General features: G+C 50.7%; 2 protein-coding genes across 2 annotated transcripts in view; both read left to right on the forward strand.

Moving 5' to 3' along the window:
- Window positions 1–6,123: 6,123 nt before the first annotated feature.
- Window positions 6,124–14,566, forward strand: CETP (cholesteryl ester transfer protein). The gene is made up of 16 exons (XM_050311535.1): window positions 6,124–6,378; window positions 7,381–7,495; window positions 8,117–8,251; window positions 8,762–8,832; window positions 9,755–9,842; window positions 9,955–10,024; window positions 10,320–10,380; window positions 10,994–11,085; window positions 11,304–11,483; window positions 11,900–11,950; window positions 12,287–12,454; window positions 13,492–13,559; window positions 13,683–13,725; window positions 13,817–13,886; window positions 14,220–14,305; window positions 14,404–14,566. Exons 1-16 carry the CDS (start codon window positions 6,234–6,236, stop codon window positions 14,476–14,478), a joined length of 1,518 nt encoding a protein of 505 aa, XP_050167492.1. The 5' UTR covers window positions 6,124–6,233; the 3' UTR covers window positions 14,479–14,566.
- Window positions 14,567–19,157: 4,591 nt separating this feature from the next.
- The window catches only part of NLRC5 (NLR family CARD domain containing 5), a 32,722-nt gene continuing 29,381 nt past the window's right edge, over window positions 19,158–22,498 (forward strand). Inside the window, exons 1-3 of the mRNA XM_050311204.1 lie at window positions 19,158–19,278; window positions 20,133–20,433; window positions 21,747–21,809. Coding sequence (XP_050167161.1) covers window positions 19,273–19,278; window positions 20,133–20,433; window positions 21,747–21,809 — 370 coding nt within the window. The 5' untranslated portion in view covers window positions 19,158–19,272. The remainder of the gene's footprint in view (window positions 19,279–20,132; window positions 20,434–21,746; window positions 21,810–22,498) is intronic.

Genomic DNA, 22,498 nt, shown 5'->3' on the forward strand with positions numbered 1-22,498 from the left:
TCTTCAGCAGCCCTTAGCAGATAAAGTGCCTTGGGTAGCTTGTGTTTGCTCACTGCAAAAGGCCATGGACATCTTGAAGCAGGAAATTCCACAGGTATTTGGAAGTTTTGGCCTCCTGAGCCCTGCGTGTGACTGCTGGGGGAGTTGCAACACGCTCTCTTGGCTCAGGGTTTTGACTTGGCTGGAAATGTGCTGTCCAGGAACAGCTGCCACTCCTGGCACTTGGAGTGCTCTTCCTCAGTGTTGCCTGCACTTGGCAGGACAGTTTGTTTGGGAATGTCTGGTCAGGGCTGACGTGCCCGAGTTGGTACAAGCAGTTGTAACAGGTAATGCTTCATCTTGCCACTTCAGACTGATGTTAGACGTGGTTGGTTGGTGTTTCCTGTGGTAGTGAGCTTAATCCCAGTGGTGTTTTTGCTTTGAGCAATTCCTTTTCCAGGTCTATTACCAAGTTGTTTTCCTGCCACATCTTCAGTTTGCTGGAGACTTGGAAGATGGGTAGGACAGCGGTAAAATACTCTTTAATTACTATTACTTGGAATTAAATAATTTGAGATGAGGTAAGTTTTTTGTTAATTCAGGTATATCCTGCACAAGCCTTTGAGGATGTTCTTGGGAGGAGATGCCTCCTCTTTCTTGCCTTGCTGGTGCTCTGACAGGTCAGATGCCGCTCTGGGAGTTGCACTTGCTGAACAAAAGCATCCCCAGAGTTGTGAGCCCTCAGGTTCTGTCCCTGTGCCCTTTGGTGTAGGCACAGGGTGGGTTCCAGGTGACAGCCACTCCCCCAACCCTGGGCACTGCCTGCAGCTCTCACTGCAGCTGCTTTGTGAGCTGCTGCACTCAGGGGTTTCCACAAGTGTGTTTTGTGGATGATGGAGGGGTTTTTTCCCTTCAGTGTGTAACAAACAATCACTCAGGTGTCTTGGCAAAGTGCCCACATCAACTCTGAGCTGTGCCCTGTGCCCAATATCGGCAGGAGAGGGTATTTCCTGGCAGCCAGGAATAAACTGGGTAGGGTTTAGGCAGCAGGCACATAGTGCTGGATTACTTGCAAGATCTCTAATCTGACAGCAAAACATCTGTTGTTGTCCTGAGGCTTTTGCTGCTCCCACGGGCAGGCAGATTGGTTTAAAACTAGTTGGAAAACTAGTGAAGTGTAGCTAATGCCACTGGAGGGGTGCAGTGAGGCTGCTGGGCCTCTGAGTGTTTCCTTAATGGCTCAGTGAAAGGCATGACCTCTGCCACTGGGGTGGAGGGAAGCTGTGAGTGCAGCAGAGGACACATAATGTGGAAGTAAATGCTGTATAATCCTGCAGAGGCACCCGGGCAGGAGCACCAGGATGGGAGAGAGCAGTGCCTGGCTGAGGGCTCTGAGCATCAATCACTGAGCCAGCCTGGTGTTACCTGGAGCTGGGGGTCTGGGGTGGCCCTAACCCCTGTCACTAATCCCTGACCAGTGGAGGCCTCTGCTTTGCCTGAGACAGGCTGGGAGCAAGCAGGGTTGGCTGAAGGTGTGGAAGGAACTGTGTGAGCTCAGCCTGCAGGGATGGCAGTGCAAACAGTGAGGTATGTAAGGAGGGATGGCAAGGAAGGGGATAACCTGCAGTGCCAGCTGTGGGTGACAGCAGGAGCCTGAAGGGGAGGAAATCCAGGTTAAAATGAGCCTTGAATCTCCCAGAGCAAGCCTACTGAAAGAGTGTGGGAATTCCAGAGAGGTTTTCTGGGAGCAACTCCTGTGCCCTGTGCTGGGATGGAAGCTGCAGAGAACAGAAGGGGCCTCGAGGCTGTGGGTTTAGGAGCTTGGGTTTGTCTTGGCTGGCACTTCAAGCTGCGTTGCTCTGCTGCTGGTTTAGCTCCTCTGCACGCTGGTGAGCACAGATACACAGTGCTAGAGCAGTGCCCTACCTGGCCGGCCAGGTGTTGTGCAGGATTCCCCGCGAGCAGGAGGGCTGTGCAGCACTGACGGTCCACGGGGTGGCCAAGTGAGCAGCGGGATAGAGCCGATCCCTCTGCTACCGCGTGTCCTGATACGCTCTGGCAGCTTGTTCCTGTTGAGAGCAGTCCTCGCTCCTTGCTGACAAACAAGTCGGGGGAGAAACGAACAGTCTGTTCTGCTCAGGCATTTTTCTCGTGGCGGAAACTCCCAACAGGCTGCTTGCTTGGGAAGCCACTGAAGTCCTGTTTGTCACCACGGGTGTGCTCCTGTGCTCCGTTTGTGGAAGGTAAATCTCACGAGAAGGAGGTTGCTGCTGAGCAGATAAGCTGTGGATGGTGGGGCGTGGGTGTTTGACTTCCCCTCTCCTCTGAAGAGCTGTTTCTCTTGTGCCAGTGCTTGTTGCTGCTCTCAGCAGCCAGGGACATCCCAACAGCTGAGTGTCACAACCTCCCTCTGGTCTTTGCCCTGCAATCCGTTCCTGGTCGTGGGGCTGGTGGGATTTGCAAAGCTGTGCATCCAAAGGGTCTCTCTCCTCAGAGTCCATCCCAGCGCTGATCCCCCACCGCATCACCAGACATGCCAACTGCATCTTCATCACCTCCCCTCAGCCCCTCTGCTTGGTAAGAATAGCTCTTGAAATGCCTGCTAGTGTTTAATGTGGTCTGAGTATCAGATGGAATGACATCACAGAGGTGACCCAGTGCTGGTCTACAGCCTGGTCCCAAACCTGCTGTGAGGGGCTTGAGGTCAGTTCATGCTCAGCTGCCTGCCTACAGGGTGGGGCAAATCCTGGGAGATGTTGCTTCTGGGCCCATGTCTTGTGCCTGCTCAAGTGGCCTGTGCTGCTGAAGAACCATCCCAGTTTCTTATATTAGCCCTGAAAGTCGTATTTTCTGCTCTTTCAGTCTGGATTTGGCAGTGCAGGATCAGTGCTGCAGAAACACAGCTGGCTGTGCTTCCAGCTCCAACCCAGCTGCCCTGGGCTGACGTAGGGCCACCTGTGTGTGCCAGCTTATTTTTTTTTCCATTTTCAGAGGTTGTTATGGATGATACTGTTAGGGAAGAGGAGGAACTGAGTTGGTTTCAGGAGAGCTTTGTTGAAAACCACGTGAAACTTTGTTGGTCAAAAAAAAAAACCTTCTTGGGTGGCTTACCTCCCCAGCCTGTGAAAATCTCACTATTTACAAACAGGAGTTTGTGATGGGTTTTTTTTGCTGCATAACACCCAAGCCTGTCATGGTCAGGTCAGAAATAGCCTGACTGGATTATAGATGGAGCCCTGCTAGGAAGGGTCAGTGGAGTTGGTCCTCCTTGGAGCTCCAGTGGGGGACCCTCCCCTGGGGTCAGGACATCACCCAAGGAAACTTTCTGAGACTGAGAGCCCTTGCCTTGTTGTATTGTTGTATGATTGCACATTCTACATTATTCTTCCTAAAACCTTGTGAATTTTTGAGTTAGCTGGGTAGTACCAATTCCACCTGACACCATGAATCTGTATTCAAATGTTGGTAGAGCTTTGACAGGTTTAAAAAAAAAATCTTGGTTTAATATATTATTTGTCTGCATTTTGTAAGCCTCTGGGACAGATGGGAGTATTGGTCTTGGGCTGACCCTCCTGCCATCCCTGGGCTGAGCTGCTGGGTGAGTCCTGGAGCCCATCCTGCTGACAGAGCAATGTGGGGCCAGGGTACCTGGAAGGCTCTCTCAGGAAGCAGCTGCAGGGTAGCACCAAATGTTTGGGTCACAAACAATGCAGCACAAAGATTAATGGCACTGTGATGTACCTCTGCCCTGGACAGTGTGGAGGGAAAAACAACCTCAGTTACAGGACAGTCCCCAGCAAGGTGGTGAGTCCATGTGTGCATGCACAGCACCCAGATACACCCTTACACAGCAAATATTTATCAAAACATCTTCCAGCATCCCCTTTGAACATACTGCACAGCAGCTTGGGTGTTTACCCTTTCTTTGGTGTTTAAAGCCTGTCCTGTCTCCTGCTAGCCAAAATTAACCTTTCCTTAGGCTTTAAAATCTGACCTGACTCCTCCTAGCCTGACCTTTCACTGGGAGGAGGGTGGGCTGTGGAGTCCCTGCTGCCTTGGCCTCTGCCTGGTCACTCCAGGACAAGGATGCTCACAGCATCTCTGTGTTCCACATGCTTTTGCTATTGTAGGCAGAAAGTCTCCAGCCTTCCTGTTCCCACTGGAGGTCAATGCCCGGCAGTTCCCTGTCCTCCTTTTCTCTCAGCTCTGGTTCTCTGTTGACAGCAGACTCTGCAGCAGGGATGGGGTGGGGGAGCTGGCCTGTCAGGGGGCTGTAAGTGCACTGGGTCTACCATTTGGGTCTGGAGTCTTGAACTTTCTGCCTTTACCTACCCTGGGACACTGGTGACAAATACCCTTGGATGGAAATGCCCATTTTCCCTTTTTTTCCATGCTGGTATGAACTGCCCTGGGCAGAGAGCTGGCCCTGGCCTCCTGGGTCCTGCTCTGCTTTCACTTACAGTGACCAACACCAGCCTCAGTGGGGCTGCTTCCCTGCTGCAGCATCTCCTCTGGAGCTGCTCCAGTGAAACTTTAACTCTGTGCAACGCTCCTGAGCTTGTGCCCTACCATAAATAGGATTGTGCCTTTACTGAAAGCTTTGCTGAGGATGCAGGCACTTGTGCTCGTGGGATACCCAGCACAGCAGCATCTCTGCCAGTTTGTCACAGAATCCCAGAATGGGATTCTTGTTCCAACCCTCTTCTGTGGGCAGGGACACCTTCTACTATCCCAGGTTGCTCCAAGCACCATCCCACCTGTGCTGGACCACTTCCAGGGGTGGGGCATCCACAACTTCTCTGTGTCAGTGAAGTCACTGCCACAGCCAACCTGTGCCGGTGCCTCATCACCCTCTGAGTAAAGAATTTCCTCCTAACACCTAATTTAAATCTCTTTTAGTTTAAAAACACTCCCCCCTTGCCCTATCACTATCTGCCTGTATAAAAATTAGTTCTCCCTCTTTTTGATAAGCCCCCTTTAGGTACTGGAAGGGGCTCTAAGGTCTCCCCAGAGCCTGTTCTTCTCCGAGCTGACCAACCCCAGCTCCCTCAGCGTGTCAAATGCGGCGGGTCCTTGGAGGAGGAGGAGGGAGGATGCAGATGCTCGGCTTCCCTCGGCAGGTCAGTGACCGCGAGTGCCTCCCGCAGGGTACCCGAGGCCATTCGCCTTCTCAACTCAGGAAGAAAACAGCGGGGCAGGGTGGGGGCTGCCGGACAGAGGGGTCCCCAGAGGAAACGCCCGGCACAGGGAGGGGGATGAGGCATCTGCCAGGGAGAGGAGGGAGGCTGGCACCTCGCCTTGCTCGGGGGGTTGAGTGTGCCCCTGCAGCGTTGATCTCTCCTTCTCCATCAGTCTTTGCTGGCAAAATGGTTGATGGGAGCTGCTGCGAGCCTCCTTGCTGAAATAACCCTTCTCTGTTTCGTGTTGGAGCTCGTTTTGGGAATGGGATGGGCCCCAGCACCACAACAGAGGTGCAGGGGCGGACAGTGGCATGAAGGCCAGGTATGCACGAGGAGTTGATGTGAACTTGGGTCTCTGAAGTCCACAAATAGCAGCTGAGAGTCTGGATACATGAAAAGCTCCAGCTTAGCGGGTTCTTCCCCATATAGAAGGTGGCAAACCAAAGATCACCCACAATGCCAGCCAAGAGGCAGAGAACATCACAGTGCTCTGGTTCATGGAGTTTTCCATGGGAAATGTGGGAGGTGTGGGTTCACCCAGTGGTAGCAGGAAGCACCCCCTTCCCAGGAGCATGCCTCCACTTCCCCACAATATATCTGAAACCAGTGGAAGGGGAAGCAGTTATTGTTGGAGGTACATTTTGAACGGGGCTTTGCTGGGAAATTACTGCAGGAATGCAAAATATGGAATATTTCTGCATGAAGAGAAAATGATGAACTGGCTGGAGGCAGCCTGTGAGGCTGCTCCCTTGGCTTTACTCTCTCCCACTCTCCATCCCCCTCCAGCTCTCTCCACCCCCCTGGGTGCATCCATGTCCTGAGTCAGAGCAATCTTGGCAGGGGCTCAAAGCCCTGCAGCCCAAGTGCCTGCTGAGGGAGGAAGGCAGCCTGCAACTTGAAGAGCCTTAAGGAAACTATAGGAAGATTAGGAAATGTGTGATGGCCCCTGATAAGTGGAGGAAGCAGGTCATGTCCTGTGGGCATGTCGGGTGGGCTCTGCTGGAGGTATGAAAGCAGCCTTTGCCACGGCCGAGAATCAGTCGGTCCCATCAGCGCTCTCCACTCGGGCTGAAGATGAGCTGGGCTGGCAGGATGATCCTGGGGATCTTCAGGATCTTGCTGGTGCTTGTCCATGCATCAGCAGCCTGTGACTTCGGGCCCTTCCCTTACAGAGCCACCGGGATCGTCTGCAGGATGACCAAGCCCGCGGCATTGCTGTGTAAGTGCCTGCTGTGTGGGGCTGTGCTTGCTCCACCTCTGCCAGAAGTTAGGGACAGATCAGCCAAATAAGGGTTTTTTTTTTTGCTTCCCTGGGTCTTGTGTAAACAATTTATCTGGTAAGATGTATTAATACACCTGCCTGGGAGCACAGGTTAAAGCATGGGCACCTGAGCTGAATAGGCACAGCTTCTCAAAGGAGCTTGAGAATGGTCCCCAGCCCTTCTCAGCCCAACGTTTTAGTGTTGTTCTTTGCTGAGGGCTGGCATGATGGAAAAGCTGGGGAAAATGTGTGTTTGATTTTGCTCTTTGTTGCAATCTCATCTCTTGGGGTCAGTGTGCATGAGCAGGTTCTCTGCTGCTGTGAGTTTATTTGCAAGGATTTGGGGGCTTTATGGGTGGGGGAAGGATAATTAGTTCTTCTGTGAAGGGTGGGAACAGCTCTGTCCCATCCCCTCTGACAGGAGTACATGCAGAGAAGGATGCTGGGCCAAACTAAGAGAAGGTATTTCTGGAAGGTAAAACATCCTATACAAGCATGTGCCCGAGGCTGGAATGGGCTGGATAACATTAGGAAAACGGGCATGGAAACATGAGTATCACAAATTTTCCTCTGGAGACCCAAGAGCTGACTGCAATACAAACAAGCAGCAACAGAACAAAGAATTGGGGTAAAGTCAACAGCTTGTGTGGTGTAAGGATGAGCCCAGCCTCGACCTTTCAGAAATCTGCTCCTGAGGCGTGTGAAAACTGGGCATGATTCCCTGCAAACAGGCCTGCTGGTGACTGTTGAACCACACACGCTGTTGTCCCTTGCTGCCATCAGCTGTTAAAGTTAGGGATTTTTTTATTTTACTCTGAAACGACTTCCAGTGCTTCCTTAGTCTAAGGGAAGCACCTCGGATAAAACCCTTCTGTAGCGCTTTAATCCAGGGCGTGGATCCGACTTTGCGGCCAGGAGAGGTTGCAGTTTGGCATCTTTACCCTTTTCTTCCACCAACAGTGAACCAGGAAACAGCACAGGTCATCCAAGCAGCCTTCAGAAACGCCAAATTCCCAAACATCACCGGGGAAAGGTCCGTGCGTCTCCTCGGCAAGGTGGCTTACGAGCTGACCAAGTGAGTGTCTCTGTGCCAGGGGAGATGTGGGCTGAGGGAGGGGAGCAGAAACTGGCCTTGGAGGGAGCTTTGATCCAGCAGTTCCTGGTAGCACGTAGAGCACATCTCTGTCAATGGGCAGGGGGAGCAGTGCCCCTGTGGGCTGGGGCGCCACTGACAATAGATGGTGTCCAAGGCACAGTGAGCAGCACAGGGAACACATCCGGGGCTGCCAGAGCCACCCCTGTCAGCAGGATGACACTTGGCTGTGCTTTGTGACAAACCAGGCTGGGTGTTGCTGTGTTACTCGCTTTCATTTGGGGGTGAAAAATGTAGAGGTGCATTTGCAGGACAGATTTCCTGCCGTGACGGCGGCTGCACCAAGCACGGTTGTGTCACTCTGTGTTTCCTGCTTAAAGCATTCCCCCACCTCCAAACATCACCAGGGAGGTGCAGTGCACCGAGGCTGAGCAAAAGCACCACTCCCCTTGTGTGCCTAGCCCTTGGGATTTGTAAAATCCCCCGAGCCTGGCATTGGCACAGGTCCCTTGGAGCCCCCACGTCCTCAGGAGCAAACCTGTCTCACCCAGGCACAGAAAACAGCCCTGGTTTGTGGACAAACTGTGTTTCTGTTGTTTCCAGCATCCAGGTCAATGGCTTGTCCATAGAGAAGAGCGACGTGGAGCTTAAGGAAAATAACGCCATTTACATTGCCATTAAAAACGTGACGGCCTCCTTCAAAGGGACCCTGACCTACGGCTACGCTGGGGCCTGGTTGTAAGTACCCAGGGCTGGCTGCTGCTGACATCACAGCCCCAGCTCCTGCTGCTGCCCACAGGTAGGTGTGGAGGGGCAGCATTTGTTGGGCTCTCTGGCAGTGGCAGCGCTGCTCACTGCCCACGTGAGACAGGAGTTTATACACTAGCAGTGCTGCTTAACCCCATCACTGCTCTGCCCCATCTGGCTTTCTGTCCTCACTGTGCCTGAGGAGGTAAGATGGCCAAAGCTTACGAGCTGACTTCTTCCCTCCCTTCCTTGCTCTATGAAGTCTGAGTGGATAAAAAAGGGGTTTAATGCTCCTAAGTGCCACTAAAAGAGCAGTTTGCAATCATTTAAAGCCAGAGTAGAGTATCTTACATAAGCTGCAGCGTGTGAGGGGGTTTGCCCACTGCAGTGCAAGGACTGATGTGAGTGATGTTATAAAACCCACCTTGTGGCTGTCATGGGGTCAGGGAGAAGCTGCTCCCAGCACAGTTTGCTGAATTCCCTCTCTTCTTGCCGTTCCAGTTTGCGGCTGTTTCACTCAGTTGACTTTGAGATCGAGTCTTCCATTGACCTCCAGCTGGACATCAAACTGAGTAAGTGGCAGCTGGGGATCGCTGCCTGCAGGGGTTTTTTGTGGGTGTGGGAGTGGGTGGTGGGCAGCAAGCCCGGCTGGCCCTCTGTGGGGATTGGATGGCACGTGGAGGCTGGGAGCGGGTCCTGAACCCTGAGCACACACAGGGTGGGACAAAACGTGGCCCTCAAAGACCTCGTAGTTTTAACAGCTTAAGAGGAGGAAGCTGGTATAAATCCCTTCAGCAAAGTCATGCTGATTTACACCAGCAGCAAGTGAAGAACAGTCTGGCCTTCTGGACTTTCTTCAGGATGGGCTTTTCACATCCTGTGGTCCTGTGGTTCAGGATGACTTGAAAAAAAAACATGGAAATGCTTCAAAAAAGTGAGCTTACAGAGGGCTTTGGTGCAGGAAGCTTGAACATCCTTACAACCCACTTTTTCCTCTGTCTCCAGGCCAAGGTGTGCTCTGAGAAACAAAGCCTCTTCCTCAGGAATGACAGCAGACTTAGACTAGGAAAGGACAGAGGCAGTGACAGTATATTACAATTTCCAAACTCTTTGCAGTATTCCCTGCCCGCTCTGCTTTGTGGGTTGCTCATATTGCCCTGGGTGATGTTCAGGGACAGCCAAGTCCCTGATGACAGGAGCTAGGGAAGCTGGCAGGGATCAAATGGAGCATGAAAAAGGGTGCCTGGTAGAACAACTCAGCTGGAGCTGTGGGCAGAAACCCTCCATCCAGGTGCAAGGGAGCCCCATCTACCCTGACTTTGCAGCTTCTTGAATCTTTTGGAAACACGCTCCGAGAGGGGATGTGGGGAGCTCTGGCTGCCCCTCTGCAGTGATGCCCTGCTGCAGGCCTGCAGTGTCTGCAAATGCACTCATCCTCTCATCTCACTAACAAATTAGCTATTTTTTTTTCTCTTTTTCTTTCATCCCATGCAGTGTGCCAGGAGGAGAAGCTGGTTGCCGACGCCTCAGACTGCTACCTGACCTTCCACAAACTCACCCTTCACCTCCAAGGAGACAAAGAGTGAGTCAGTCCCCCTTCAAAATCGAGCTTTATTGCCCCACTGCTGGTCCCCAAATCTCACCCACCACAGGGACCGTTGCTGGTCCTTGACTGTGCTCCCTGTCTTACACAGACCAGGCTGGCTGAAGCAGCTCTTCACGGATTTCATCTCCTTCACTCTGAAGCTTGTTCTCAAGAGGGAGGTAAGGACAGAGGAAAGCTCTGTGTAGCTTTGTAAGCCACACACCTCTCTGCTCACGTGTGCCCACAAGATAGCAGCAGTAGAACATTAGTACTTGTGAAAAATAAGATTAATAACTTGAACCCACAAAAAAAAGAAAAAAAAAGGCAGCTTGGACAAAGTGAGAGGTGTTGCTGACTCTGGTGCTGCTGGGCTGTGACCAACAGCCCCCAGATCTCACCGAGAAGCCCAGCTCTGCTCTACAGTCCAAAATCCTACCCCTTGCCTTCAGTTTTTTCCCTCTCTTCCTCTTGTAGGTGTGCAAAGAAATCAATTCTCTTGCTCAGATGCTGGCAAATTTTGTACTTGATTTAGCAGGTAAACATGCTTCGTCTTTTCTGCTTTCTTTTATGTGCAACTTTTAACATTTGAGCCCCAGCAGGGCAGTAGCCTCATCCACCAAAAACACCCTTCAAAAACGTGCATGAGATCCCAAGCCCTCAGACAACAGTAAAGTAAACCTTAGCACTGTTACATTTTGGATTTTCTGAATCAGGTTGGTTTTTGAGGGTGATTGCACAGATTGAAAAACACAGTTCATAAGGAATTTCTCCTTCAGTATGCACTGCCCAGCTGTGCAGGACAGCTGCAGGACTGATGCTAGCTGGAACAGCAGCATGCACTGGAGTATTGGGCCTGAGATAATACAGCATTTGGATCTGTCTGTTGAAGATTTTCCCAGTCCCAAATATCAGGGAAAAGGAGCAGAATGTAAAACTGAGAGTAATTATCCCTATTTCCAATGTTGAAATTCTGTCAGTAAGCTGTAGCAGGATCAGCACTAGCACCCAGAAGAGTGGGAACCCCTGTCCCATCCCCATGCCCTTTTATAGCTCCCAGTCACCTCTGCACCAAGTCCTAAAAGTGACTGTCTCAAGCTCTGCTCGAGGTTGTGTTTCTGGCGCGAGGTTTTTGCGTTTCCTTCCTGCAGGGAATTTTGTCCGGGATAAGGATATCATGGTTGATCTCTCCCTGGCAGCAGGCTCCCTGATACAAACAGGTTATGTCGAATCACATCACAAGGTAAAGTCCCCCAGGCTGCTCAAAGACCAGTGTCTTCTGGTGGTGGTGAGTGCTGGAGGGCTGGGAGGGGCTGGTTTGCTGACACACCGAGCTGCAGCGGGGGCTGATGTCAGCCTGCTCTGTGTCCAGCCAGCCAGGCCTTTGCCTTGCAATGGAAATGCAGGTGTTGATATTTTGTTCTGTCTCCCTGTGGCCAACATGCTTGTTTTCCTCCAAAGGGCCTTGTGCTGTTCAAGAACTACTCCAGCACCCTGAGTGACTCTGTGTTCTCCCCGTCGCTGCTGACCGAGTCCCGAATGCTCTACTTCTGGCTGTCCGAGCATACCCTCAGCTCTCTGGCCTCTGCAGCTTTCCTGGATGGGAGGCTGGTACTGACCATCAGAGGGGAGAAGTTGCAGGTGATTTCAGGGATGGTTCCTTCCTTGACTCATGTTTTTGGGAGAGAGTAAAAAAATTCTCTCAATACTGTGTATTGGTGAGAGCTGGTTTCTGCAGAAGATAGAAACCTATTGTCAGTCACTATGTGTGATCCTGAAATTGGTGCCCTTTTATCAAGAGTGTTGTCTCAGGCAGTGCTGCCCCTTGGAGTGATAACACCAGCTGACAGAAAACTTGTCAGCTGAATTGTAAAGGGACGTGATTTTCTGGGGAAGCACCGAGGTGGAAAAGGGGTGAGCTCAAAGGGGGGCTCAGCCATGCCCCTGAGCTGAGCACAGGCCACGCCTCAGTGCCCTGTCCCATCCAGCCTGGATCAGGGCTAACCATAACCCTGTGGTTTGGTTTTCCACAACCTGTTTCTGGTTCGTTTCTGCAGGCACTGTTTGAGATGGAGGACACGGAAGTACAGCGGAAGGCGGTGCAGATGGTAACTTCTGGTCCTATTCTGAGCATTTTATGTCAAATAAGGAGTTTTCAAATGGATTCTGTTGCGTCTGTAACATCTTGGGTCCTTCCCTTGACTACTTGAGTCTTGGGTGGGCCTGATGGGGAAAATCAGGGACTGATGGAGAAGCTGTTGTGCTTTGCAAGGAGGATTTCTCCACCCTCCGTGATGGCACAGCTTCCCTGAAACCTGGCTGGGTTATTGAGCTTGTGTGAACAGGAGGAGGAACTGGGCACTACAGAAGGGATGCAGCTGTGTGGCAGGTTGGCATGAAACTGGTATGGGTAAAGTCTGACTCATCTGCTGCTCCTTGACCAGATTTTTCAAGGCACCTCCTATAACGACTCTGTGGCCAAGGTGTGGAGTCTCGCCCATCCTCAGATTTCTCTTCAGCCTGAAGGGACAGTGGTGAAGTCCTTGGTGGCAGCAGAGGTCAGCATCCTTCCTGCAGGAGGAGAGCCCCTGGTGGTTCTGTACATGGAGAAGGTCAGTTCTTGCACCTCCTGGGTGTGAAGACCTCGGGACAGGCTCTGTCCCAAATCTGGGCCACTCCTGGTGTGCAGGGAGCCCTTTGGGAAGGCTGGGTGGCTGAACCTCAGGAGGTGGAGAAGGTCATAGCAGTTCCTTTTAACATTCCCATTCCTTCCCTTGACATTTGAGGCTGGGAATGATGATAGTGACTGTGTTATTAGCTCAATGCCTCCTCTATCAGGCCAGCCCAACACTGATGTGCAAGGTGGCAAAAGCAGCATAAGGCACCCATTGATCTGGATCAGACACAGAGAAACTCCTGCAGCTGAGGTGTTGTATTTATGTATTTATTTTGAAATCTCCTCATTCCCAAATTCTAGCTGTGGCCTCCAGTTAGAGGATAGTTGTCTCTGAAATGAAGATGCACCTCTGAAATGTGTGAAGCTCAAAATATAAACTTTTCCTCTATGTGTGCCTGTGTGAAAGTTCTTGCTTATGCTTTTTTACCCCCAACTGAAGCTTTTTTACTGAATCTAAGGAACCAGAAAAAAGAAATGCCAGAAGCTGTCCTGTAATTGAGAATAATTCCCTTCCTGTGGGATACTCAGCAAGTATCTCACATGAGCAGGGTGTTATAGGAAAACACACACGGCTGTTTCTTGCACTCCAAGTGATACCTTGAAATAAATTTCAAAGATTTGAAATTATGGAATTGCAGAAGCACTGAACTAGAGGTAGTTCATAAAATCACGGCTGCCAGGATGTGATCTGCTCCCGGGACTGCCAGAATCCAGGTTGTGAGCTGCAACTGCATCACAGATTCTCCTTCTAAATTAATGTTTGCATATAGGCAGCAGCAAGAAAATGAACCTAAATGACCAGAAATCAGAGATTGTTTAATTTTTAACTTGGTTTACATTTGGTGGCTGCCTCAGAGCCTGAAGGATGTTGAAATCTGGCTCCTAGAAAGCAAACCAAAAATGTCCAAATGCGTCTCCCTGCTGCAAGGCAAGATGAGCTGTGCCTCAACCCTGCTGTTGTTCTTTCTGCAGGAGATCACAGTCACTATCCAGGCTGCCTATGCGGAGAGGAAACTCATTTTGCAGCCTTTGGACTCCAGGTCAGTACTGTGGTCTCTCAAGGGTTTTGTTGCCTCTTTTGGCCTGTGCTTAAGAGCAGCACAAAAAGAGGGTCTCTGCAGCCCTTAGTGACTTTCCCCCACCCTTTTTTTTTTTCCTTTCAGCGTAGAGTTTAAAGTCTTTAAATGCACAGCTGATCCAAGTGGGGTAAGTCCTTAAAAAAAAAGTATTCTCTATGCCATTTGAGGCTAAATGATGTCTTCAAAGCATTTCTTTGTATGAATTTTCTGGCTTTCAGGATGACCCATCCGTACAGGACTTCCTGCAGAACATGATCTCGGTTGTTGGGATCCCAGAAGTAACTTCAAGTGAGTTTTCCCTTTGCGGAAGCGCCAACCTACTCTGTAAATTGCCTAACAACAGATCCCCTAAACCTGAAAAAAACACATTAGTAACCCAAAGAGCCCCGGGGAGGGGGAACCACATCACTGTTTTGAATTTCTCCTGGATTCTCCTGGGGAAGGAGGAACCTTTTGTAAATGTCTGGGAGAAAGGAAAAGTGAGTTTTCCGTTAGACCGAAGGTCGTGGGGTGTTGAGGAGCAATTAGGTTTTGGCAACAGGCAGACAGGGAGGCAGCACGTGGGGAGCAGCAAGGTGGGAGGGCCATACCTGTAACTGGATGGGTTTGCTGATTCCCCAGGCATTGGATCAGGTCTGACTTCACTGATGAACAGCAAAGGACTCAAACTCTTTGATATCATAAATCCCGAGATCATCACAAGACAGGTAAGCAGAGCTCAGAGATACCTGGCTCTCAAAGCCCTCCTGGGAGTGTGGCATAAACCAACATAACATTTTTTCTGTTTTCTCCCCTCTCTTTTCAGGGATACGTAATTGTACAGCTTGACTTTGACTTCCCGCATCATTTGCTTCTTGATTTTCTTCAAAAAAGTTTATAGAGCTGATCCCTTCATGGAGAGGCATAGGAGCTTGTGTACAAACAGCAAGATTTGTGTGTGAACCAATTAAAAGATGAGCTGATTGAAATCAGCTTCAGTAGAATTTTATTTCCTTTTTTCCTGAGAAAACGCTCCCGGTTCTGTGTCATTGTGCTTCTACAGAGCTTTTCCTCTGCAAAGATCTCAAAGTCTGCACCTTGATTGATGCATGTTGCTTTTTTCAGGATCTTTAAAGAAATAATGTGCTTAGGAGTAAGGGCTGGACTCTGGAAGTGCATGGGCTCTGGGTTAGCACTCGGGAGGCAGCAGAAATGGGGTTTCTTTTGGCACCTCTGCTGTTAGTTTTGGAAATGTAGCACTTCTTGCACTGATCCTGGGTTTCCTTTCTGCCAAGAACCTCCTGATGTTGACAGACCCCAGCAGCTCAAATGGTATTACCAAACTCAGAACTGGTAATGCTAAAAGACCTGGGTATGGCTGAAAAACAAGTAAATGGGATATGAACTTACAGTGCAGTATTTCAATGGAGAGATTTTGTTCCCAGGGCACTTTCCTTAAAGAAAGTGACTCTGTGTAGAGTTCCAGGCAAATTTTTAATGCCAGTGTTGTTGCAACAGTGACAGCAAACTTGGAATAAACAATAACAATTATAAGGAAGCCAAAGAGATTGTAACAGAAAGTTTAAGTGTCTAGTCAGGCAGCAGGTCCCACTTCCTTCCTTCTGCAGTGCAATAATTTATCTGAAGTGGCTCAGTTATTTTCCTGTACCAGTTCATTCTTCTGATCTCTTTCCTTTCTTCTCAATCGAATGAGATCTCAGGCAGCAAAGCCAAGATTGTAATAGTGGTCACCTTGTCAAAGGCAGGGGATGATGTTTTCTTCCCACACAGAGCAATATTAAAGTTGGGGTTCCCACAAAGAGCCCTGAGGTGCTGGTAGCAGGATGGGCTCAGTCCCCTGAGCTCCCTGGGCATGGTGGTTGCTCCCTCCACATTGCCATGGATGTCCTCCCTGGGATATGAGCCAGGTCCCTCTGACCTGACTCTCTCTCACCACCGCTGCCCAAGGCACTTCCTTGCTCCAGGTGACTTCTGGATTCAGTGGTCACAGTGCCCAGGCTGGTGGGGGGGGAGGCTGGGGCACACAGTACTAGCTGAGGGCTTATCCATGCTCCCTCCTGCTCTAAAGCCACCCCTGCTGAGGCCGTATTTTCCCTCCCTGCTTGGCAATGCCTGGTGAAGACCATGGGAAGTGCATTCTGTCAGGACACAGCCCTCTGGTTCTCCTGAGCGACATCCCACTGGAGTGATGAGCATTCATAAAAACGAAATGGCATGAATAAAAGTGCATTTCTTCTGTGTTGGAGTTGCTTTGCCCCTCTGTGGCCATTCAGTGGTGACAGACCGTGGGACTGGGCTGCCCTTCCATGGGGCAAAGGAGGGCAATAGAGATGGAGAAGAGCCTGCAGCACAAGTCTCATGAGGAGGGAGCTGGGGGAACTCTGTCTGGAGAAAAGGAGGCTCAGGAAGGACCTTATCAGTCTCTCCAACTCCCTGAAAGGAGGTGGGAGCCAGGTGGGTGTTGGTCTCTTCTCCAAGAGAGCAAGTGCCAGAACTAGAAGAAACAGCCTCAAATTGCACCAGGGGACGTTTAGATAGGATAGTGGGCAAAATACCTTCACTGAAAGGGTGGTCGGGTTATGGGACAGGCTGCCCAGGGCAGTGGTGGAGTCACCACACCTGGAAGTGTTCCAGACGTGTGTGGATGAGGCTTAGGGGTGAACACGGAGGGGCTGGCTTCATGGTTAGATTCGATGACTTGAGAGGTCTTCTCCAGCCTCACTTATTCCACGGGGGAGCGGGGACTCTGCTGCAGGGTCAGAGAAGCAGCGACACGACCGCTGGTCCCCCTGAGCATCCCCGCGGGGCTGCAGCTGCCCCACCCCCCCCAAAAAAAAAAAGGCGGTGCAGCTCCCCCCGGGGGCCGAGCCCGATGCGGAGCCGCTCGGCAGCCCCACGTGCTTTCCCGGCAAAGCCGCCGCCGGTTTCGATTTCGGGCTCGGCGATCCCGGGCTGCGCTGCCCCGGAGTTCCAGCGGGGCACCGGCACGGCCAGGTGAGCGCGGCCGGGCGGCATCGGCACATCCCTGGGCACCCCGGGCAGGGACGGGGCGAGGCGTCCTGCTGACAGCCCCGGGAGGGTCTGGGTGTGTGGGCAACTGGGGCGTCCTGGCTTTGCCCTTCTCTACCCAGCCTTTTTAGAGTTGACTTCTTTTGCGAGAAGCGCGGCTGGAATGGCAGAATTTAATACCGCTGGAAGAGACCCGCGGGATTGTTGAGGCCGGGCTTTAACAGAGCAGGTGACTTGTGCTGCCGGGTACCAGGTGAGGCAGGTCCAGGTGGGAGGTGGCAAAGTGGGGCAGAGCCCGGCAGTGGGCACTGAGTGTGGCCGCCCCAGCTGCTCCGTGTCACCCCCGGCCCCTCCATCCACTCCTGGTTCTTTCAGAATCCCCCCCGTTCTCTGCACTCAAGGCAAGACAGAGTTTCTACCCGGTTGCTGTACCTGGATATTCTGTTTTCTGTGATGAGTGAGTTATGGCACAGCGTGGTGTGCCATCTTGCCTTCTCCGGGACTCGGCCCCAGGTTCCATCTGATTTTCCAATGCAGCTCCACTGGCATCCAGAGAAATATTAATGATATTTCATTGTTTATTGCTCTCCATACTGCTAGATCTGCAGATCTGTGCAAACATGGTTCTATTTAGAAACCTGGGGCCTTTTATCGATTCATTCACATCTCCAGCGTTCCCACCTAAACCTTAACCCCATTCCAAAGGAAATGCAAAGGAAAAGCAAGTTGGTATTTTTTTTTTCCTCTTAGATATAATGGAAATGGTAAAGAAATATTTCCCCCTGTGCCAGAATAATCAGATGTATGCTTCTAAATAAAAATATAAAAGTATTCCCATTGTAAGACTCTTAACCACAACCAAGCTGGTTTCCTCCACAGAGAATGTTTGCCTCTGAGTCCCACTTTTTGCACCACTCCCCTAAAGCTTTAACAGAAATTATCATCTGGCAGTAGATTTTGGAATAGGATGTCACCCTGCTGCTGTTCTGACTGGCTATTTTTGCTCATCCTGTAGATGGACTTCGTTTGGGGAATTCCTGGCTACTTTTACTTTCATTTTCCTCAGTCTTTTGTTCATCAAGTCCCAAAAGGCACGGAAGGGTTTTGTGCCTCAGAACAGTGGTGGGTTAGCAAGTGGAAATCAAGGCAGTGGATACTGCCCTCCAGCTTGTTTCTTTTTGTGCCCCCCATGCTGCTTTGGTGCTGCTGCTCTGTTTCTGGGCTTCTGGTAAGTTAGCCTGTGCTCCTCACAGCATGCAAGAAGTTGGTAGATTTGCAACAGGTAGTTTCACATTTCACTTTAATTTTTTTGTGGCTGAGAACCACGTGAATGCCAAGTTGGGGAGGGGAGGTGGATTTTTGCAAAGTGTTTTAACAGTGGTTTTGCATTTAGAGGGCAAGGATCGAGGCTCAAAAGTTTTCTGGTTTTTCTTGGGAGGTTTTTGTGCTTCATTTTGGGGTGAGAGGGAGGTACTGTAGTACTGTAGGTCACTGCCCATCATTTCTGATGGTCTCATTTAGCAGAGTAGTAGGAGCTGTGAAGCGTCACTAAACTTGCCCCTACTTTTCAGTGTTGTTCTTGTTCTTGAATATGAGTCTTTCATGAATTCTTATGAGTCTAGTCTTTGCCTGAATGGTTTTCAGTCTTCATTGGCATTAAGGTCTGATTTTATTCATTTATGTATTTATTTAATAAGGCCTTATTATTTTCAAACCACACCAAGTGGACTTGGACCTGGAAGGACTGTCCCCTCTAGGGGAAAGAGGGATAGTTGGTGATGGGATGGGGCACAGAGGCTGCTCCCCATGGTTTCTGTTTCTCAGCCTTTCCTCAGTCATGGTGATGGTAGTTGTAGCTGGATGTGGGTTTCAACATCCACGTAGGGTGCTGTCTGCTGGAGACAGGCTGCTGTAGGCTGGGCTGGGACCCTGCTGCAGGATGTTTGGAGGTGTGCTGGATGGTAATGGCTTTCCTCATCCCTTCCCTTTCCCTAGGATAGGTTGGACATTGGCCAGCACCTGCTGCAGAGTGGGGTGAAATTTCCCACTGCTATCTCTGCTGATGGTGAGGAGCTGGCACTGACAGCATTTTCATCCCCCTACACTTGCAACTCTTTTGTGAGAGCTGTGTAGCCTCAGAGGATCAGCTTTCCACAGTTTGGGGTTTTTTTGTGTGTGACTGGCTGCTCGACTTGAGCAAGTTGCTGCTGCTTCTGCATCAGCTGCCACAGAGGGGCTAAGAGCAGCAGGGTGGCACAGACCAGCTCAAATCAGGCAGCGATGCCAGGAAAGCTGTCATTTCTCTATGAGTAAAACTGTCTTCACCTGCATGTTAGGGCACAAGGCTCAGTCCTGCATTTTCATCAGACCAGTAGTGAACCCTCCAATGTTGAAACTTTTCTGCTGGTTTGGGTGAGAAGGGATGAAAAGCACCACAGCTGACCTTTAGATCAAGGGCAAAGCCTCTAGATCTGTGACCTGTGTAATTGCAGTGGCCTTGTATGTCTACATCCTCTTCTGTTATTGCCCCTAGGCAACTGCATACACAGGCATGCACCACGCTCTGGGGTGTCCCTGTGTGCTGTAGAAGATTGGTTCTCCATCAGAATATGGACCAGAAGCCACCTTTGCACTTGACAACTGGAAGGAGGCTGATCACACAACAATGCAGGTAGGGGATTATGTGCACAGCTTTGATGTGGGAAGGAGGTGTGGAAGTGGAGGTGGAATTGCCACCAAAGCAGAAATGAGTTGTTCGTCCCCACAGAATGAGCAGCAGGAACAGTCCTGCACGGACTTGTGAATTGAGACACAGACATTTGAATGGGTAAACCAAAAGCTGCACGCAGAAGGAAAGCAAAACAAGGAATTAATTCACCACTTCCCACGGGCAAGCAGGTGTTCAGGCATCTCCAGGAAATCAGGGCTCCCTCATGTGTAGCAGTGACTTGGAAAGACAAACACCATCACTCTGAACGCCCCACCTTCCTCCTTCTTCCCCCACCTTTATATTCTAAGCACGGTGCCACATGATCTGGAATCTGACTGACCCTTGGGTCAGTAGGGGTCAGTTGTCCTGGCTGTGTTCTCCCACAATTTCTTGTGCACCCCCAAACCTACCCGTTGGCAGGGTGGTATGAGAAGCAGAAAAGGCCTTGACTCTGTGTAAGCTCTCTTGACCAACAACAAAAACATTCCTGACCTTCCCAGAGGTCCTGGTGTTACATGATACCAGACATCACCAGCTTCTCCTTGGCTGGTGCCAGAGACTCCGGACTCCTTTGGTTGCTCCTGTCCCTCGTGGTCCAGCTGTGCAGACAAGGACTGCTGTCCTTGCACTGTCACGACTGGCCTCAGATTTGCCACAGGGCACTCCGAGAGCGAGGCAGACGAGAAACTCCGGGCTAGAACTGAGGGACAGAAAAGCAGCCCAAGCCACCAAGGGCCGTGCTGGCTCCTCCACAGCAGGGCTGCGTGGGTGAACACCTCTCCCCTCCCGTGACGTTATTGCTGTCACCCCTCCAGCCCCCGCTCCGGAATGACGATCTGGACCTGGAAGCAGCCGTAGCACGAGGCCGGCCCCGGCTCGTGGAGTTCCTCAGCCGCTGTCCCAGCTGGCTGCTCGAGACCTCCCAGCGCTTCCTGCCGGAGCTGGCCCTCAACAGCCTGGGCAGCATCGCCGACCACAGGGAGAAGATCTCAGCGCTCCTTGACCTGCTGGAGAAGGCCGGTCCTGCCACCTGGAAGCAGTTTGCGCAGTACCTGTGCATGGAATGCGACCTCCCCCTGGATCTGGAGGTCCTGCTCATGAGTTCTGCGGGAGAAGGTAAGGGAAATCAGGCCGGCTCCCTCCGAGCCACGGCCGACAGACCAGTCTGGGCAATGCCCTTGCTCCCACAGTCTTTTTTTCCTGGAAGCAAAACTTCTGGCTTGGAAATGTAAGTTGAGGTAAAAAAAAAAGATTGGGCATAAAAAGCCAAAACCAACAAAAATTGCGCGTCACCATCTCCAACAAAGCTGAGATGGAATTTTTTGATGGATTTATTTGAAGGAGGAAAAAAAAATACTATCTCCTTGGTCTGTGGATTTTTGTCATTTTTTGAATTTTCCTGATCCAGAAAGGCAAGAAGTCTAAAAAACACTCCAAACACAAGAAAACCACTTCCCTGTATCTCTCACTAGCAGTTGGAGGCTGTGGCTTTAGAGAAAATGATGCAATTAATGAAGACCACAGTCAGCTACCGTGTGTCATCTGGATGATTACACACAGTGTGCACACGCTCTGCTTTGTTAGAGCTCTGTGAGAGCACAAGCTAAGCTGTGCCTCTCCCTGACTGGGTTGTTTTATCTGGTGATTAATTCTTCTCTTCTGCAGGAAGTCTTACAGGATGAGTCCTTCTCAGCAGGACTGTCTTTCGCATCCTGCTTGCAGTAACTTCTTGTTAGTTGCAGCAGTTGTGCAGATGCAACCTTTGGTAACCGAATGCAGCAGCACTCACTTTGGCAGGGATGAAACAAGAGAAAGACCAGACAATGGACTGAGGGGGGATTTCTGTCAAGACTGAGACAGGTTTCAGCCCTTTGATGCTGTTACGTTACCGTAAAAGAAGGTGTCTCTTAAGGTTTCCAGCTTATTTTGGTTTAACTGTAGTATTAACAACTGAGCATCACTGACCTTTCTGAGGGTGAATTGCCTCTGGTTGTGCTGAGAGGGGTTTGTGGCAGCTTTGAGCCACACCATGATTCAGAAAAAGCCTTTGACTGGGCTGCTGACTCTGCCAGTGACTAATTCATAGCAAAGCCTTCTTTGCAGGAGGAGGGAAATGTAGGGGTTCCCTTTTCAGCTGCAATGTGGTTTTAGATCAGCCAAAGCAGCCCCTGCTCCGGAGTTTTATGTATCACAGAGAACAGTTGCTTCACTTTCCCTTGAAAGCAGAGGTTGTCTGTATTCTAGAGCACTCTGAAAGGAAAAGATCACATGAGGAGCCTGAAACTTGGCTGTGTTGCATCAGCCCTTGTACTGAGTCTTGGTTTGTACTACTGTCTGTCTTGCAAGCTGCTTGCCCTTTGACCTTGGCCAGCAGCACTCCAAATTTCAAGAGCAGAACACTTGCAATAACCACATTTCATTTCCTTTAGGTAACTTCAGCCAGACAGAAGCAGCATGCACAGATATGAGTGCCCGGTCATCTGTGCCAAAAGGTAGGGCTGGAACAGTCCCTGGGGCACTGGGCTCTTGGAGTTTATCTTCTCTGCCCACATCCTGGGCAAGGCTAAAAACGTTCCAAGCATTGGCTTCAGTGCTACCAGCAACTTCAGGTTGTTCTGTTCTTGGTGCTTTCCAGGTGAACCTCTGCTCTTCTCATTTTCTCTCCCTGAATTTCAGAAAAGCCTTGCTGGCCCTGGCTCTGCTAAGGAGCTCACCTCCTTTAGTTTCTGTTGGCAAGGGAATCTCCCACCCACTCTTCCAAGTCCCTGCTTTTTGTGTCCTGCAGAGGTGCCTATTGTGGGTGGCAGGGAGTGCAGTGGTGCTGGATTGCCTGTTGGTGAAAAACAGATGATTTGAAGGAAAAGCTCTTTAGTTTCTTTTCCTGCTGTGTGAATTTGGAGTACTGGGCTAAGGCTGACACTCACAACAACAGGGGCTTCTCTCAGAGTGGTTGGGGTTCTTGCTGAGGTTTACCAGTTCTCACAGTACCTTACAGGTTGTGTGTTTGCATCTGCTGTTTCCATCTCCTGCTCCTGGCCAGAGGCACTTCATTCCATTAGCAGTGAGTGCTCCCTGCCTTGCCCGTCTTGGCTGGAGATTCATTTTAAATCACAGCTCCCAACCTACCCCTTGAAGTTCCAGCTGTTTGTAGGGTCACAGGGACAATTTTGCCTCTGCTCTT

Source organism: Myiozetetes cayanensis, unplaced genomic scaffold, assembly GCF_022539395.1.
Source record: "Myiozetetes cayanensis isolate MyiCay16 unplaced genomic scaffold, myiCay2020 scf16, whole genome shotgun sequence".
In the NCBI taxonomy this organism is placed as follows: Eukaryota; Metazoa; Chordata; class Aves; order Passeriformes; family Tyrannidae; genus Myiozetetes; species Myiozetetes cayanensis.

Excerpts from the sequence above, each read along its gene's own strand:
- CETP (XM_050311535.1), top strand. The coding sequence starts at position 6,234 with ATGAGCTGGGCTGGCAGGATGATCCTGGGGATCTTCAGGATCTTGCTG. Across the intron at positions 11,086-11,303 it reads ATGTCGAATCACATCACAAG|GGCCTTGTGCTGTTCAAGAA; the intron begins GTAAAGTCCCCC and ends TTTCCTCCAAAG. Across the intron at positions 11,484-11,899 it reads TCAGAGGGGAGAAGTTGCAG|GCACTGTTTGAGATGGAGGA; the intron begins GTGATTTCAGGG and ends TCGTTTCTGCAG.